Source organism: Oncorhynchus mykiss, chromosome 25 (assembly GCF_013265735.2).
Source record: "Oncorhynchus mykiss isolate Arlee chromosome 25, USDA_OmykA_1.1, whole genome shotgun sequence".
NCBI classification, from domain to species: domain Eukaryota; kingdom Metazoa; phylum Chordata; class Actinopteri; order Salmoniformes; family Salmonidae; genus Oncorhynchus; species Oncorhynchus mykiss.
Genome location: NC_048589.1, coordinates 2,318,213 through 2,336,801, shown reverse-complemented (window position 1 = coordinate 2,336,801; position 18,589 = coordinate 2,318,213). Strand labels below are relative to the sequence as shown.

Genomic DNA, 18,589 nt, shown 5'->3' with positions numbered 1-18,589 from the left:
GATTTTAACAAATCAGATTTGAGGAAAATGCTACCGAAGTTCTATCAGATTGCCTGCAGTACTCATGCTTCATAAACTCTCGATCATTGTCACTCTCCTTTCTGGGATGGCTACAAGGCACTCCCCCACCCTCCCTTTCATAAATTCATGTCACGACTCCATCCTGCGCCTCCCTTCCCATAGGCAGAAACTTTAAAAAACAGGAAGTACTCATCAGGAGGTGTATAGGGGATGTTCTAACTGACTGTTAAAACTTGCCCAAACCAAAAACCGTGGCAACCTTCAGCAAACCTGAGAGTGCAAACCATCGCATTTAACCACAGCAAGGTGACTCAGAATAGGGTCGAATTCAAACAGTGTAGTCATTCACTCCGTAAGGCAATCAAACAGGCAAAGCATTAGTACAGAGACTAAGTGGAGTCGCAATTCAACGGCTCAGACACGAGACCTATGTGGCAGGGTCTACAGACAATCACAGAATACAAAGGAAAAACCAGCCACGTCGTGGATACCGACGTCTTGCTCCTGGACAAGCTAAATACCTTCTTTGCCTGCTTTGAGGATAACACAGTGCCACCGGCGCAGCCCACTCCCAAGGACTGTGGGCTCTCATTCTCCGTGGCCGACATGACTGTCATACAGAAAATGTCCCTGGTGGACAGAGCCGACATGACGGCTGGTTACACAAAGGGAAGAGGGTTGAGTTTGAGTTTCCTAGCCCACGTTTACAGTGGCCGCTGCTAACTCAACAGCTAGGAGGTACCACTTCTGTAGTGAATAAGAGTTCAATGTTCATACCATTCACAACCAAAGCTCACGCTGAGGTTGGCTTAGTTCTGTAGTTATCGGAATCCTCCTGACATCGGACGGTCGCCCTAATGTACCTGGAACAGAAAGTTATTCGCCCTTTTAACGCAGAGGCTGCAGACCTTGCGTACTCGGAACAGAAGGTTACATTTTCGTCAAGGGCTTATATAGGGGAGGGTGTGAAGGGTGTGTTTCATAGTTTATAACCCATGTCTTTTCACATGGGCCGGCCACTGATTGAGCAGAGCTCTAACCTTATGAAAACCCAATTCTCTCATTTTTCAAATTACATTTAATCTTTTCACAAATGGTTTCATATTCAAACATTTAAATTGCACAACAATTCCATGTGAATCTGATAACTGAAATGTGTAGACTTCCCCAGATACAGCTTATGTCATCCTGTCATCAGTCATGTCTCAGATGACACCCGAGAACATCATATTCATTAAGTACCAACGCATATTTTCAACTGGTTCTATTACCGAAATATGGTTCCTTTCCCCCCACTTGTTTGATGTTTAACAAAAGTCTATTCAAGAGTCATTCAGTGGAGTCAGAGAAAAAGAGGGAAGGGAGAAAGGTATTTATGGGGGGGGGGTCATAAACCTTACCCACAGGCCAAAGTCATGACAACTCTCAGATCACTCATGGTTGCGTGGCCACACACGCCTCCAACTCAATCATCAAGTTTGCATACGACACAACAGTAGTAGCCCTGATTACCAACAATGACGAGACAGCCCGCAACCTCAGGGCTCTTCAGAGGGTGGTGCGGTCTGCCTAACACATCGCCGGGGACACACTGCCTACCCTCCAGGACACCTACAGCTCCCGATGTCACAGGAAGGCCACAAAGATGAACCACCCCAGCCTGTTCACACTGCTATTTATTTTATGACAGCCTAGGAACAGTGGTTTAACTGCCTTGTTCAGGGGAAGAACAACAGATTTGTACCTTGTCAGCTCATGGATCTGAAATTGCAACCTTTGGGTTACTAGTCCAACGCTCTAACCACTAGGCTACGCTGCTGCCCTGGAAGGTGAGGTCAGTACAGGTGCCTCAAAGCTGGGACCGAGAGACTGAAAAACTGCTTCTATCTCAATGCCATGAGACTTAAATAGCCTTCACTAGCCGGCTTCCACCCGGTTACTCAACATGGCACCTTAGAGGCTACTGTCCTATGTACATAGAACACTGGTCACTTTAATAATGTTTACATATTGTTTTACTAATTTCATATGTATATACACTGTATTTTAGTCATTGCCACTCCGACATTGCTCGTCTTAATGTTAATTTCTTAATTCCCTTTTAGACTGGTGTGTATTGTTGTGAATTGTTAGATACTATTGCACTGTTGGAGCTAGGAAAGCAAGCATTTCGCTACACCCGCAATAACATCTAAATATGTATACAGTATGTGACCAATAAATGTGATTTGATTTAGCTAATACAGTGACAAGTATTTATCTTAAAACCTCATGCACTGTTTCAATAAAAAAAAGGCCTTTAAATAGCTAGATGAACAGTAAACCACTACAGCCATCTCAATACAAAGTCAGCTAACAGTAACCTCTAAGCTAATAGCAACCATATAGGCATGACAGGCTAGTTACCCCAGTTAGATTAGCGTAAACAGAAACCAGGTACAGAGTGGCAGACAGGCTCATGGTCAAGGTAGGTAAAGTCCATAAACGGGCAATGGTCAAAACCAGGAGGACTAGAAAAAGGAGAATGCAAACAGCAGGAGAACGAGATAACCACTGGTTGACTTGGAAACATGCAGGACGAACTGGCACAGAGAGACAGGAAACAGGGATAAATACACTGGGGAAAAATTAGCAACACCTGGAGGGGGTGGAGACAATCACAAGGACAGGTGAAACAGATCAGGGCATGACAGTGAGATACTTGTTTCGGGAAAGGTGGATTATTAAAAGTAGAAGCTCAAATTGTTTGGGCACAGACCTGGATAGGACAGAACTCTGCAGGCTCTCTGCAGTAGATTGCAACCCCGCCCCCTTTGGCAGTTCTATCTTGTCGGAAAATGTTGTAGCTGGGGATTGGAAATGTCAGGATTTTTGGTGGCCTTCTTAAGGCAGGGTTCAAAGTTTCAGATATTTCTTTATAACCCAACCCTGATCTGTACTTCTCCACAACTTCGTCCCTGACCTGTTTGGAGGGCTCCTTGGTCTTCATGGTGCCGCTTAGTAGTGTTGCAGACTCTGGGGCCTTTTAGAACAGGTGTATATATATACTGAGATCATGTGACATATCATTTGACACTTAGATTGCACACAGGTGGACTTTATTTAACTTATGTGACTTCTGAAGGTAATTGGTTGTACCAGATCTTATTGAGGGGCTTCATAGCAAAGGGTGTGAATACATATGCACTCACCACTTTTCCATTTTTTGTTTTGTAGAATTTTTAGAAACAAGTTATTTTTTTCATTTCACATTTCAAATTATTTTGTGTATGTCCATTACATGAAATAAAAATAAAAATAAATTTAAATGACAGGTTGTAACGCAACAAAATAGGAAAAACTCCAAGGGGATGAATACTTTTGCAAGGCACTGTATATGTTTGCTGATTCAAGTGAACTAGTGTATTCAAAACCGCTGTGGTATTATTTATGATTTCATGACTTCACACCTGAATGCCTATACATTAACTTGTAGAAAAAAAGAGGATGAAGGGAAGCGCTGCTAAGGTACACAATAGTAGATTTTGGGAAACAGAAGGTGCTCTTTGGTAAAAGGGGTAAATTTGTCATCAACAAGAAAGGAGGACCAATGCACTCTTAATATGATTAATTAAAATGTCTTTATTTGTATGGCATGTTCAATGGAAACAAAGTTTTAAAACTTTGGCGCGTTTTGGCTACACGGCTTTTGTCAAGGAGTACAAAGAAATTATAATGCAATATCCTCTTTTGAACAGCTTTTTCCAATCAGACCTGATTTGAAGAGGGAGTGGTTACAGAAGTCATTGGACAATACCTAGGAAGCGATACTATACACATTAAAAAGTGAAGTACTGTAGATATGTTATCAAAAAAGTCAACTCAAACCTAGAAGCATCAGAACACCTAGAAAGGTAGTTCTAACCTTAAATATGACTGGGAAAAGTGCCAAGAATAAGAAAGCAATCTATTCCACAGTACACTAGAACACAACAAACATGGACAACAACAGTATAAACATAGCTGAGGGCAATAGAGCAAAATGTCCACTAGATGACAGCAAATGGACCTATCACGACCCTTACACCAGGGTACTTAGTAACCTGTAGTTTGTAAATCCAAAAACGTTCCCTTTGGTTTAGCTGTTGAAGATGTTCCCCTTTTCTAATTGAGGCCGGAACATGATCAATACCCATAGCTTGTAGGGAGGCAGGGTTGTCATAGTGTAAGAACTTGTAGTGCCTTGCCATGGGGTAGTCTTCATTGCCTACCTGTATGGCGTACTTGTGTTCTGCTAAGCGGTCTTGAAGGCATCTCTTTGTCCGTCCAATGTAGAACACCTTGCACTGTGGACATTCCATGTGACGTACTGACTTCAAACAAGGTTCAGAATGTACACTCAGTTGACCTACACATTGCACACCCTTTAGTTTGTCCATTTTCATCTCACGTGTTTTTATGTGAATGTTTCTAACTTTCTAATTTCAATAGGTCCTTGGTCATGTGACCTACTGACTTCAAACAAGGTTCAAAATGTACACTCAGTGGGCCTACACATCACACACCCTTTTGTTTGTCCATTTTCATCTCACACAATTTTACAATAATTTTCTATATTTTTCAATAGCTCCTTGGTCATGTGACCTACTGACCTCAAGGGTTCGAATGTCCACTGACTACCCTTCTATATTGCATACCCTTTAGTTTGTCCCCTTCCCCCGGGATCTGTCGCGTTACCACACTGGATGCCTCGCAGCGCCCGTCTCCAGTCCGTGGACATTCTGAAATGAGAAAATTAGAAAAATGAATGTAAAAATGTGTGAGATGAAAATGGACAAACTAAAGGGTGTGCAATATGTAAGCCCTCTGATTGTACATTCTGAACCTTGTTTGAGTCCAGTAGGTCACATGACCAAGGAGCTATTGACATTTGAAAAAATAGTGTAAAATCGTTTGAGATTGACAAGGGACAAACTAAAGGGTGTGCAATATAGAAGTGTAGTCACTGGACATTCTGAACCTTGTTTGAAGTCAGTAGGTCACATGACCAAGGAGCTATTGAAATTTGAAAGTTTGAAAAATTCATGTAAATCGTGTGAGATGAAAAGGGACAATCTGAAGGGTGTGCGATGTGTAGGCCCACCTAGTGTACATTCTGAACCTTGTTTGAGGTCAGTATGTCACATGACCAAGGAGCTATTGAAATTTGATTGTAATTTTTTAAAAATACAAAATTCTGCTCACATTTACACATGTTTATTAGCTTTACAAAGCAAAATAATGTCCAAATTGTGAAAATAAGTCCTGTGCAATGTTGTACGCAATTTTTCCAACATCATGACACTTATTTGGAGTCTGTGGCTCAAGTGGTTTGAAAGCTATTGAGGTTTGAAAGTGCGAATATCCGTTGAATATCCAACCTGAAACTGTTTTTACCTCAGCGTTGATCAGAGGAGCTAGTCAACAACACAACTAACACAATAACTTCAAACTGAAGCAGGAAAGACTGCAAACTAGCTGCACTTCGGTTCATTTGACCTTTATTCAATTGACATTTCTTTATATATATCCATAAAAATGATGCCAGTTGATTCATGATTTTGAATGTTACCTACCTGTCTGTCTAGTCCCGACTCCCGACCCCTTCAAGTTCATTACTATGGGACAGCTGGAGATCGAATTTGAATTTTGAAACAATGTTGCAAATGTCAGAGAGACAGACTGCAAGGTTTATATAAATCTCTGCTGTTGAAAACGATATATTAGTCTAAAATAAACAATAATGAGAACATGTCTAGATGCTTTTTACAGTGGAGATGAAGTTTATGAATTGCCTGGCTGGGCTGATGAGAGTGGATTGTGTAGTCAGATGGAACAGAGTAAATAGATTTAGCCGGTGCTAACTTGTGGAATAGACACTGGCTGGAATGTACTTTTAACCAATCAGCATTCAGGATTAGACCCACCCCTTGTATAATTGGCATTAGAAACTGTGTGGTTCGAGCCCTGAATGATGATTGGCTGCAACATTGTTTTTACTGTTCTAATTACATTGGTAACCACTTTATAATAACAATAAGGCACCTTGGGGGTTTGTGGTATATGGCCAATATACCACGGCTAAGGGCTGTATCCAGGCATTGCGTCGTGCATAAGAACATCCCTTAGCCATGGTATATTGGCCATATACCACACCCACTCGTACCTTATTACATAAATAATAACAGGCTTGTTTTTCAATGGAAATTGGTGGTGTTTTTTGGTCAAATTTGTACTGTGTTATGTGTTAAATGATGCAATGTGATTGCACATATTTTCATTTAAACATGTCGGGGTATTTTTGCTGGAAAATGTTGGCCCAGTTACTTTTAATTATTCCCAACAACACAGCAATTTCTTCCTACACCTCTGCCTTCGTAAATATATTTATTGATCTGTTGTACAACAGAGCTGTTTGTCACCCTAAAAACACAAATTTGTTTGCACCTTTTGTCAGAGTGCAACAACTAAAGTGTGTGGTAGCCTGTGATTCACTGTGGTTTCTTAACTATTAGTAAATTCTGATTATTTTTTAGAAAAACACACTGCAATATGGAAATATACACAATTTCCAAAGATTGACTTGTGAATCGTTGACAGTGTTGTTTATTATATGAATACATGATGGCTTATATTTTACTTTGTGAATATCATGGCTACCTGTGGCATGGGAATATGGGAATATTCAGATCCATACAGAATTCGAGCAGTGCATGTTCTCCATCTGTTTACCACTGACAGAACGTGACGTACTCAAAATGCTCGACCAATAGAAATGCACAAGGATTATATATTTATAAAGCCAGTGGGTACTACCAACGCGTGCTTGTTTCAAATAATTTTACACGTTCAGCTGCCGGCAGGGTACTCGGTAGGTGCGCCCTAAACAAAGCTGAGTTTGCGAAGTGAGAACACTTGGAAAGCGCATCTTCCAATACGGAGAAAAGGTGAACGTGAAGGGACCTCTCGTCAATTCTGAACTATGGAGCGCTCAAAACAGAGTCACGACAATCAAGCTGACAGTAGACCGACTACAAACGAAAGTTCTCTAAACGGACACTTTGATGGCTTGGTAAAAAAAGACACCCGGAATGTGGGATGTCAAGGGACGGGGACCGCCGGTGAGTCGAGTTCGCACACAGGGTCGTCAGTCGTGGAAAATTGGAAGCATGAGCGCACCCGAAGTATAGAAGACAACGAGATGAGCTTGCCTAGTCTGGCAGCTGCTTATACCACTATTATCCGGGGACTCGGCGAAGACCCGCAAAGACAGGGACTTCTCAAAACTCCCTGGAGAGCCGCAACTGCGATGCAGTTCTTCACCAAGGGATACCAGGAGAAAATAATAGGTGAGTCAGTTCGGAATGCCCTTTGTCTAAACTAAAATATTGTCAACAATCTTCTATGTTGTCAAAAAAGTGACAACTTTTTAAACTTTTTAAACCTTTTAATTTACCTGAGATTTACATGTGGTATTTAGATTTGGTTACCTAACTCTCATCTAAGACCTATGCAATATGCAAATATGACATTTATGGTGCTGATCTGACCATTACCCATCTATATACAGTACCAGTCAAAAGTATGGACACACCTTCTCATTCCTGTGTTTTTCTGTATTTGTACTATTTTCTACATTGTAGAATACTAGTGAATACATCAAAAATAGGAAATAACACCTATGGAATCATGTCGTAACCAATTTCAAAAAAACAAATAGCCACCCTTTGCCTTGATGACAGCTTCTCTCAATCAGCTTCATGAATGCATTTCAATTAACAGATGTGCCAAGTTAAAAGTGAATTTGTGGAATTTCTTTCCTTCTTAATGCGTTTGAGCCAATCAGTTGGGGAGAGAGGGGTATTATACAGAAGGGAGGGTTATTATACAAAAGATAGCCCTATTTGGTAAAAAACCAAGTCCATATTATGGCAAGAACAGCTTAAATAAGCAAAGAGAATCGACAATCCCATCATTACTTTAAGACATGAAGGTCAGTCAATCCGGAAAATGTCAAGAACTTTGTTTTTGCGACTGCACTTGAAGAAATGTTCAGTCAAGTGCTATGATGAAACTGTCTCTCATGAGGACCGCCACAGGAAAGGAAGACCCATAGTTACCTCTGCTGCAGAGGATAAGTTCATTAGAGTTACAAGCCTCAGAAATTGCAGCCCAAATAAATGCGTCACAGAGTTCAAGTAACAACACATCTCAACATCAACTGTTCAGAGGAGACTGCGTGAATCAGGCCTTCATGGTCGAATTGCTGCAAAGAACCCACTACTAAAAGACACCAATAATAATAAGAAGTCACTTGCTTGGACCAAGAAACACGAGCAATGGACATTAGACCGGTGGAAATCTGTCCTTAGGTCTGAGTCCAAATTTGAGATTTTTGGTTCCAACCACCATGTCTTTGTGAGACGCGGAGTAGGTGAACGGATGATCTCCGCATTTGTGGTTCCCACCGCGAAGTATGGAGGAGTAGGTGTGATGGTGTGGAGTAGAGGTTGACCGATTAATCGGAATGGCTGATTTAATTAGGGCCGATTTCAAGTTTTCATAACAATCGGAAATCTGTATTTTTGGACTCCGATTTTGCCGATTAAAAAAAAAAAAAAGAGGCAAGTCAGTTAAGAACACATTCTTATTTTCAATGACGGCCTAGGAACGGTGGGTTAACTGCCTGTTCAGGGGCAGAACGACAGATTTTTACCTTGTCAGCTCAGGGATTCAATCTTGCAACCTTATTAACCTTATCTTGCAATGCTAGTCAAACGCTCTAACCACCTGCCTCATGAGGAGCCTGCCTGTTACGCGAATGCCGTAAGAAGCCAAGGTAAGATGCTAGCTAGCATTAAACTTATCTTATAAAAAACAATCAATCAATGCGTTACATATAATCGATGCGGTGCTCATTCGCGAAAAAGGACTGTCTGTTAAGGTTTTCTTCCGTCGAAGGAGGACCAAAATGCAGCGTGGTTATTTCGATACATCTTTAATAAAGAATATAACGAACAATACAAAACAATAAACGTAACGTGGAAAAAACCGAAACAGCCCTCTCTGGTGCAAACAAACACAGAGACAGGAACAATCACCCACGAAACACTCAAAGAATATGGCTGCCTAAATATGGTTTCCAATCAGAGACAAAGATGAACACCTGCCTCTGATTGAGAACCACTCTAGGCAACCATAGACAACTCTACTATACCACAATCCCAAAACCTACAAAAACCCCAAGACAAACACACCACATAAATAACCCATGTCACACCCTGGCCTGAACCAAAATAATAAAGAAAACACAAAATACTAAGACCAGGGCGTGACACTGTCGTTGCTCCAACGTGTACCTAACCATAAACAATCAATGCCTTTCTTAAAATCAATACACAAGTATACATTTTTAAACCTGCATATTTAGCGAAAAGAAAGGTTAGCAGGCAACCAGGTGAAATTGTGTCACTTCTCTTTCTTTCTTTCTTTGCACGCAGAGTCAGGGTATATGCAACAGTTTGGGCCGCCTGGCTCATTGCGAATTAATTTGCCAGAATTGTACGTAATTATGACATAACATTGAAGGTTGTGCAATGTAACAGCAATATTTAGACTTAGGGATGCCACCCGTTAGATAAAATACGGAACGGTTCCATATTTCACTGAAAGAATAAACGTTTTTGTTTTGGAAATGATAGTTTCCGGATTCGAACATATTAGTGACCTAAGGCTCGTATTTCTGTGTGTTATTATGTGGAGGGTGCTTTGCTGGTGACACTGTCAGTGATTTATTTAGAGTTCAAGGCACAGTTAACCAGCATGGCTACCACAGCATTCTGCAGCGATATGCCATCCCATCTTGGGATGGCTTAGTGAGACGATCACTTGTTTTTCAACAGGACAATGACCCAAAACACCTCCAGGCTGTGTAAGTGCTATTTGACCAAGAAGGAGAGTGATGGAGTGCTGCATTAGATGACCTGGCCTCCACAATCACCCTACCTCAACCCAATTGAGATGGTTTTGGATGAGTCAGACCGCAGAGTGAAGGAAAAGCAGCCAACAAGTGCTCAGCATATGTCGGAACTCCTTCAAGAAAAGCATTCCAGGTGAAGCTGGTTGAGAGAATGCCAAGAGTGTGTAAAGCTGTCATCAAGGCAAAGGGTTTCTACTTTGAAGAATCAAAATTATATTTTGATTTATTTAACACCTTTTTGGTTACTACTTGATTCCTTATGTGTTATTTCATGGTGTTGAAGCCTTCACAATTATTCTACCATGTGGAAAATAGTAAATCTAAAGAAAAACCCTTGAATGAGTAGGTGTGTCCAAACTTTTTGCTGGTACCTTATATAAACACTCACAGGACAAAACTTTATACATTCAATTAAATGTGTTGTTTTTGTGAAGCTATACAATAATCAGTATTAGAGCTACAGATTCATATTTAGTGCTGAGCTGTACAAAATAGTAAATAATTATTGCCACTGGAGAGACCGCATTCACTCAAATAATAATAATAAGAAATATTAAATTGACCAATGTGATTTAAGCAGTCAAGTAGAAAAAGAGTACATCAAGAAGGAAGGATGCACAATGTATTATGTTCATCATACATTTATAGACAAGTAACCTAACCCTACTAGAAATATGGTGTTGTATCTCAGATTCTCAATTGATGTACTTTCCCCCGATCCATCTGTGAAATCCCCCTTTCTACACAATACCCCCATCCCTCCATAAATCACGTACACATCCAGGCTCAACAAATCCCCTGACCAGACCATATTGGTTCTCTTTTCCACGGTTGGGACTGTTTTAGTGGTGGAGCCGGGGAGCTGCCCCTCACAATATTAGTACCCCTCACCCTACCCTCCTCCCCCTCCTCCCCCTCTCATCTGGAGTTGGTTTCATGTGGAGCACTTTGAGGCTCTGTGTATTACATTTTGAGAGAGACACACACAAGGAATGTGTTAGTTGCTCTCTCTGGCTCTCCGGAGCATACACACATGCATCTGGAATAGCTTGAGAATGCTTGGAACCTGCCTGGTTTCTATGTATGTACTCAATGCTCTTTCCCCCCTGTTTGAGGTATGTGTGGTTTGGGAACATGAGGGGACGAACCAAACTGTAAACCCTGCAAAAAGTGAAGAGTCATGATGATATAATGTGTGTGTTCAGCACAGACCTCAGTGGTGGTCTTCTCCTCCTTTTTGGATTGGCTCTTATTTTGCACCACCCCTTTGTTTAAACGCTCAATGCGGGACTAGCACATGCCGTGTGTGTGTGCCGTCCGTGTGTATGTGCATATGTGTCTTCAATAGGGACGGGACTATACCAGTATAGCGATACGGGTTAGTATCGTGGCAGGGAAACAAAACAGTGTAATGGGGAAATAAACCTCATCATCCAGAGTCACATTTATTTATTTTCCAAGCACTCAATATTTGACATATAGCAGGTTTTTAAAGGAGCGAAGACTTTGGTCTGCTTCTTGTCATTTAATTTTTTTTGCGATACTGGTATCGTCCCGGCCCTAGTCTTCATGTGTGTCTTTGTGTGTGCTCATATGAGTGACTCATTGAGCGCCCAGGGAATACAGGAAGTGAGTTTGAATGATGCAGGACTGGATCTTCTTACTCCAACAGTGGACTCTCACTTAGTCACAGAATTTCCATTAAAATCCCTTTTTGCTGACCAAGACTTTGTCATTTCCATGTGCTAATAAAAACATTCACTCATGTTTTATGTGCAAGACAGACTGTGCCAAAAAGGGTGTGTAAAGGAATGAAAATCAATCCCTATGATGCTCTCTGTTCTTATTATTTTCATATAGTGCATTATACAGTTTGGTTTATAAGGTCTGGTCATAATGCCCTATGAATGTAGTTGCTAATTCATTGTTTATTTATATGCTATTGGCCAGTTATTAGCACCTATGACATGCATGAAGACTAGCTCGTAAGGTGTTATACATGTGCTTATAATACATTGTGAAGTGGGTATTCATAGGAAGTGTTACTGTTCATATTTGTATATGATCCTATGCGCTTATAATGCATCATGAAGATGGTATTCATGTGTTAGGGTTAATGTTTATGTATGATGCTATGCGCTTATAAAGCATTATTTAGGAATTATTCGTAGGAAGTGTTACCGTTCGTGTATGATGCTATCAACACACATGACCTTCCAAGAAAAATCAATGACAGATCCTTCAGAACTGCATTTGAACAGAGGCCTGTAAGCAATATGCATAATCTCTCCTTTCACCTAATTAGGAGGTATCCTTCCATGTCGACTCCTCTTTTATAAAGAAAGAAAAGCCCACACTAGGAGCCATTCATTGAGATTGATGGAGGAGTGGGAGGATGTGTAATACTGTCATTATCTCAGTCACTTGGGAAGACTGGCCTCAGGCTTTAATGTCGTCATTAGGTGTTGAAGGAGCAGGGGGAGGACATCACTCCTTCAGGGGGTTGAGAGAGAGTGGGGGACGAGGGAGAGAAAGGGATAGAGAGGAGAGCAAAGACTGTGAAAGGGAGAGACTGTGAAATGGGTAGGGAGAGGAGAGAAGAGGATGAGAGGGAAAGGGAGAGCGTGAGAGAGCTGAGTATGAGCCAACACGGCCACCAGCCCTCTCAATCCCCCTGCTTGACATTGAACAATTTGAGGTGTAACCATAGAGACTCATTGTGTGTGTATGAGGTTGTTTGTGTTGGTGTCATAATGTTTGTGATTGTGTGTGTTTGTCTGAGATGACTTGGGGAGATGCTGATTTGGTTTCCTGTTATTTTCCTGTGTGTGTGTGTGTGTGTCAGAATAGTGGTGGCTGCGTCATGTTATGGGTATGCTTATAATTGTTAAGGACTGGAGAGTTTTTCAGGATACAAAATCAATATAATGGAGCTAAGCACAGGCAATATCCTAGAGGAAAACCTGGTTCAATCTGGTTTCCACCAGACACTGGGAGATGAATTCACCTTTCAGCAGGACTATAACCGAAAGGCCAAATCTACACTGGAGTTGCTTACAAAGAAGACAGTGAATGATCCTGAGTGGCCGAGTTAGAATTTTGACTTAAATCTACTTGAAAATCTATGGCAAGACCTGAAAATGGTTGTCTAGCAATCATCAACAACACATTTGACAGAGCTTGAAGAATTGTAATAAAATAATCAGCATATGTTCCACAATCCAGGTGTAGAAAGCTCTTTGAGACTTAGAGAAAGACTCACAGCTGTCATTGCTGCCAAAGGTGCTTCTACACAGTATTGACGGGGGTATGAATACTTATGTAAATGAGATATTTCTGTATTTCATGTTCAATACATTTGCAAAAATGTTAAAAAATATATATTTTCACTTTGTCGTTATGGGTTATTGTGTGTAGATGGGTGAGATTTGTATTTATTTAAACCATTTTGAATTCAGGCTGTAACACAAAAAAATGTAAAATAAGTCAAGGTATATGAATACTTTCTGAAGGCATAGGTCTAAACATGCATAGTCCGTCATCTAAACTAAACATGCATAGTCCGTCATCTAAACTAAACATGCATAGTCCGTCATCTAAACTAAACATGCATAGTCCGTCATCTAAACTAAACATGCATAGTCCGTCATCTAAACTAAACATGCATAGTCCGTCATCTAAACTAAACATGCATAGTCCGTCATCTAAACTAAACATGCATAGTCCGTCATCTAAACTAAACATGCATAGTCCGTCATCTAAACTAAACATGCATAGTCTGTCATCTAAACTAAACATGCATAGTCCGTCATCTAAACTAAACATGCATAGTCCGTCATCTAAACTTGGTTAGATGGTGATGACTGACTTATCACACCCTACGACGTATGGAGAAGCTATTACCTTTTAATTTTGTTGTTGTTAGCCATGATTTCATCATCATGGCACCCAAACCTGGCAGCTGCTGCTCATTCAGGCAACAAGACGACAACACTGCAACAACCCCGCAGGGCCCTGAAGCAACAAGTCAGACAGTTGGCTTACCACAGAAACGTTCCTCCCACCCCAACCTCCGTAGATAGGCGGCCAGGAAATTAAAAACCTCAGTCAGGGAGAAAGGAGGGCGCGTCCCCACAAACCGATATAACCGTTAGATTTGAACAATTATATGAGCTCCGCTACGAGGGAAAACAAAACAAAGATTGGTAGGCCTATACGGGGTCGAGACTCGAGACATAATTACAGTGTTTGCCAGAGAGAAACAACAGGCATACATTGCCTTAAATGTATTTGCTCCCTTTCTGATGTTCTCTATTTTAGCATATTTCTGACACTGAATGTTATCAGATCTTCAACCAAAACCTAATATTAGATAATTGGAACCCGTGTGAACAAATAAGACAATGTTGAGATTTATTTAAATGATGTAACACCCAATGCCACTGTGTGAAAAAGCAATTGTCCCCTTGTCACGATCGTCGTAAGAAGCGGACCAAAATGCAGCTTGGTATGTGTTCATGATGATACTTTAAAGAAAGCACCAAATACAAAACAATAAACGAATAAGGACCGTGAAGCTATAATAAGAACTGTGCTGACACAAGCAACTAACATAGACAATCACCCACAACCCACAATGACAAAACAGGCTACCGAAATCCCAATCAGAGACAACGACTAACACCTGCCTCTGATTGAGAACCATATCAGGTCAAACACAGAAACAGACAAACTAGACATACAACATAGAATGCCCACTCAGATCACACTCTGACCAAACAAAACCTATAAACATACAAAGCAAACTAAGGTCAGGGCGTGACACCCCTTACACTCAATAACTGGTTGTGCCACCTTTAGCTGCAATGACTGCAACCAAACGCTTCCTGTAGTTGTTGATCAGTCTCTCACATCCCTGTGGAGGAATTTTGGCCCACTTTTCCATGCAGCACTGCTTTCACTCAGCGACATTTGTGGGTTTTTGAGCATGAACCACTCGTTTCAGGAAGTCCAACATCTCAGTTGGATTTAGGTCTAGACATTGACTTGGCCATTCCAGAACCTTGAATTTGTTGCTTTTCAGCCATTGTAATGTAGACTTTCTTGTGTGTTTTGGTCATTGTCTTGCTGCATGTCCCAGCTGGCTTCAGCTTCAGCTCACGGATGGATGGCCTGACATTCTCCCTGGATGGGAGACCAGATGCTGTTGGAAGTGGTGTTGGAGGGCCAATAGGAGGCTCTTATCTCTGATAAAAAATAGAAACAAAATGTAAATCCCAATGCCCCAGGATATTACCCTGTGTATGGTGCCGTCTTTTGGATGGGATGTTAAACGGATGTCCTAACTCTCTGTGGTCACTAAAGATCCCATGGCACTTGTAGGAGTGTTAACCCCGGTGTCCTGGCTAAATTCCCAATCTGGCCCTTATACCATCATGGCCACCTAATCATCCCCAACTTTCAAATCTCTTATTCCCCAACATGGGTACAATTGGGGGTTTTGCCTTGTGAAAGCCTAACACTGTAAGACCATATTTTATAACTTAGCCAGTCATCTTGGCAGTAGAACAAGCTTTCAAATCATTCCCACCTGACCCTGATTGCGATTTATAATAGACCGTTTTGGATTGTGTAATTGTGTGATGGCAGGGTTGTGTTCCAAATGAAACAACTACAAGTGTAGTTGCTCTAGTTCCTCAATGGCACAGCTAGGAGAGTTCAAAAAAAGTATATTTTATAGTTGAAGACTTTTCTTTGACTCACACTTTGGAGAGGTGTGTAGCCACTTGGGGACACCAGTTAGTCCTCTCACTCAAACCCTTGTAAATGTTTTGGTCTTCTGTTGCATCTACTCCACATCTTCCAGGAATAGTCTTATCATAGTACTGAATATATCCAGAGTATTTTCAGATTTCTTTATCAACAAATGCTTCAAAAAGTACATTAGATGTGAAATGCACATAAAATCAACAATGTAATGTTTGGATTCAGTCTTCTCAGGTGAACTGTTTTTGTAGTCACCTTTTGGTCTAATAATTTCTCCATAATCTCCAAACTGTTCCCTTTCAAATGCTACCATGGTTATGCATATGCTTTTCATATTTCAACTCCCCCCCCCCCCCCCCCCCCCCCCCCCCAGTGTGGATGCTCATCCACATTTGATAGTTAGGCTACAGTATGTATAATTTGTCAATATAGTTTTGGTCTTTGGTGTGATTGAAAGCCGGCTGCGGGGCCAGATGGATTACCAGGATGTGTGCTCCAGGCATGTTCTGACAAATTGGCAGGTGTCTTCACTGACATTTTCAACATGTCCCTGATTGAGTCTGTAATACCAACATGCTTCAAGCAGACCACCATAGTCCCTGTGCCCAAGAACACAAAGGCAACCTGCCTAAATGACTAGCACTCACGTCCGGCTCACATCAACACCATTATCCCAGAAACCCTAGTCCCACTCCAATTTGCATACCGCCCAAACAGATCCACAGATGATGCAATCTCTATTGCACTCCACACTGCCCTTTCCCACCTGGACAAAAGGAACACCTATGTGAGAATTCTGTTCATTGACTACAGCTCAGCATTCAACACCATAATACCCTCAAAGCTCATCACCAAGCTAAGGATCCTGGGACTAAACATGTCCCTTTGCAACTGGATCCTGGACTTCCTGACAGGCCGCCCCCAGGTAGTGAGGGTAGGTAGCAACACATCTGCCACGCTAATCCTCAACACTGGATCTCCCCAGGGGTGCGTGCTCAGTCCCCTCCTGTACTCCCTGTTCAGCCACGACTGCATGGCCAGGCACGACTCCAACACCATCATTAAGTTTGCTGACGACACAACAGTGGTAGGCCTGATCACCGGCAACGACGAGACAGCCTATAGGGAGGAGGTCAGAGACCTGTCCGGGTGGTGCCAGAATAACAACCTATCCCTCAACGTAACCAAGACTAAGGAGATGATTGTGGACTACAGGAAAAGGAGCACTGAGCACGTCCCCATTCTCATCAACGGGGCTGTAATGGAGCAGGTTGAGAGCTTCAAATTCCTTGGTGACCACATCAACAACAAACTAGATTGGTCCAAACACACCAAGACAGTCGTGAATAGGGCACGAGCCAGTACATCGGCCCAGTACATCACTGGGGCAAAGCTGCCTGCCATCCAGGACCTCTACACCAGCCGGTGTCAGAGGAAGGCCCTAAAAAATTGTCAAAAACCCCAGCCACCCCAGTCATAGACAGTTCTCTCTACTACCGTATGGCAAGCGGTACCGGAGTGTCAAGTCTAGGACAAAAAGGCTACTCAACAGTTTTTACCCCCAAGCCATAAGAATCCTGAACATAGTCACTTAACTATACATTCATGTACATACTACCTAAATTGGCCAGACCAACTAGTGCTCCCGCACATTGGCTAACCGGGCTATCTGCATTGTGTCCCACCACCCGCCAACCCCTCTTTTTACGCTTCTGCTACTCTCTGTTCATCATATATGCATAGCCACTTTAACGATACCTACTACCTCAATAAGCCTGACTAACAGGTGTCTGTATATAGCCTTGTTACTCTTTTTTTCAAATGTCTTTTTACAGTTTTATTTCTTTACTTACCTATTGTTCACCTAACACCTTTTTTGCACTACTGGTTAGAGCCTGTAAGTAAGCATTTCACTGTAAGGTCTACTGTTGTATTCGGCACGCGTGACAAATAAACTTTTATTTGATTTGAATGACGGGGATGAGGACCTTGTCGGGCATCTGAAGGAAATCCTTCCCTACCAACTCGTTGAAGAAAAGGTATTACTCCGGTACGGGGTGAGTATTCGCTATCCTGATATCTAGAAGCTCTTTTTCGTCATAAGACATGGTCGCAGAAACATTATGTACAAAATAAGTTACAAATAACAAAAAAAAAACATACAAAATAGCACAATTGGTTACGGGATCGTAAAACGGCAGCCATCTCCTTCTGCGCCATTCTCAAGAGAGAAACACGAAATTTAACTTCACTAAACTTTCTACAGTTTTCCACTTTAGCTAACACTATCGACTTTTTCACTCTACTGTGGAAATTCTGATCAAATAAACGCAATATTAGCCACTTTCAATGTAATATACTGAAACAAAACAAACAAGATTGCAAGATTTAGTATGCTAAACTAACTGTGCAAGAGATTTTCTTCTAGGCAGAGCGCATTGGAGTAGGATTCTATTGCATTGACAGGCACGACTAGACTCAGGCACATACTCTACACAGACCTGTGCGCCATAACCAATCAGAGCTGCAGTAGTCCTATATGCAAATAGCCATTGGCATTTATGGATCTGTGCCATTATCTTTGAACTGGACTATGTTTAGGCTACAGTAGTCATGAGTAGATGTGCTTGTTTTGAGATCAAAGTGAGAGCTGTGTGTAGCCACCTGTGCACAGTTGTTCATATTCTTTGCTAGTTAGTGAGTTATTAGCCCAGTTGGCAAAACATTCCATTACACCGTAGCCTACGTGTCAACAGTATGTTTATGTTATATGAAGTCGTGTTTTTTTTATTAACAAAATTGAAT

General features: G+C 41.5%; 1 protein-coding gene across 1 annotated transcript in view; it reads left to right on the top strand.

Annotated features, from left to right (window-relative positions):
- The first annotated feature begins 6,854 nt into the window (after positions 1 to 6,854).
- The window catches only part of LOC100136794 (GTP cyclohydrolase 1-like), a 43,032-nt gene continuing 31,297 nt past the window's right edge, over positions 6,855 to 18,589 (top strand). Inside the window, exon 1 of the mRNA XM_021584318.2 lies at positions 6,855 to 7,388. Coding sequence (XP_021439993.1) covers positions 7,022 to 7,388 — 367 coding nt within the window. The 5' untranslated portion in view covers positions 6,855 to 7,021. The remainder of the gene's footprint in view (positions 7,389 to 18,589) is intronic.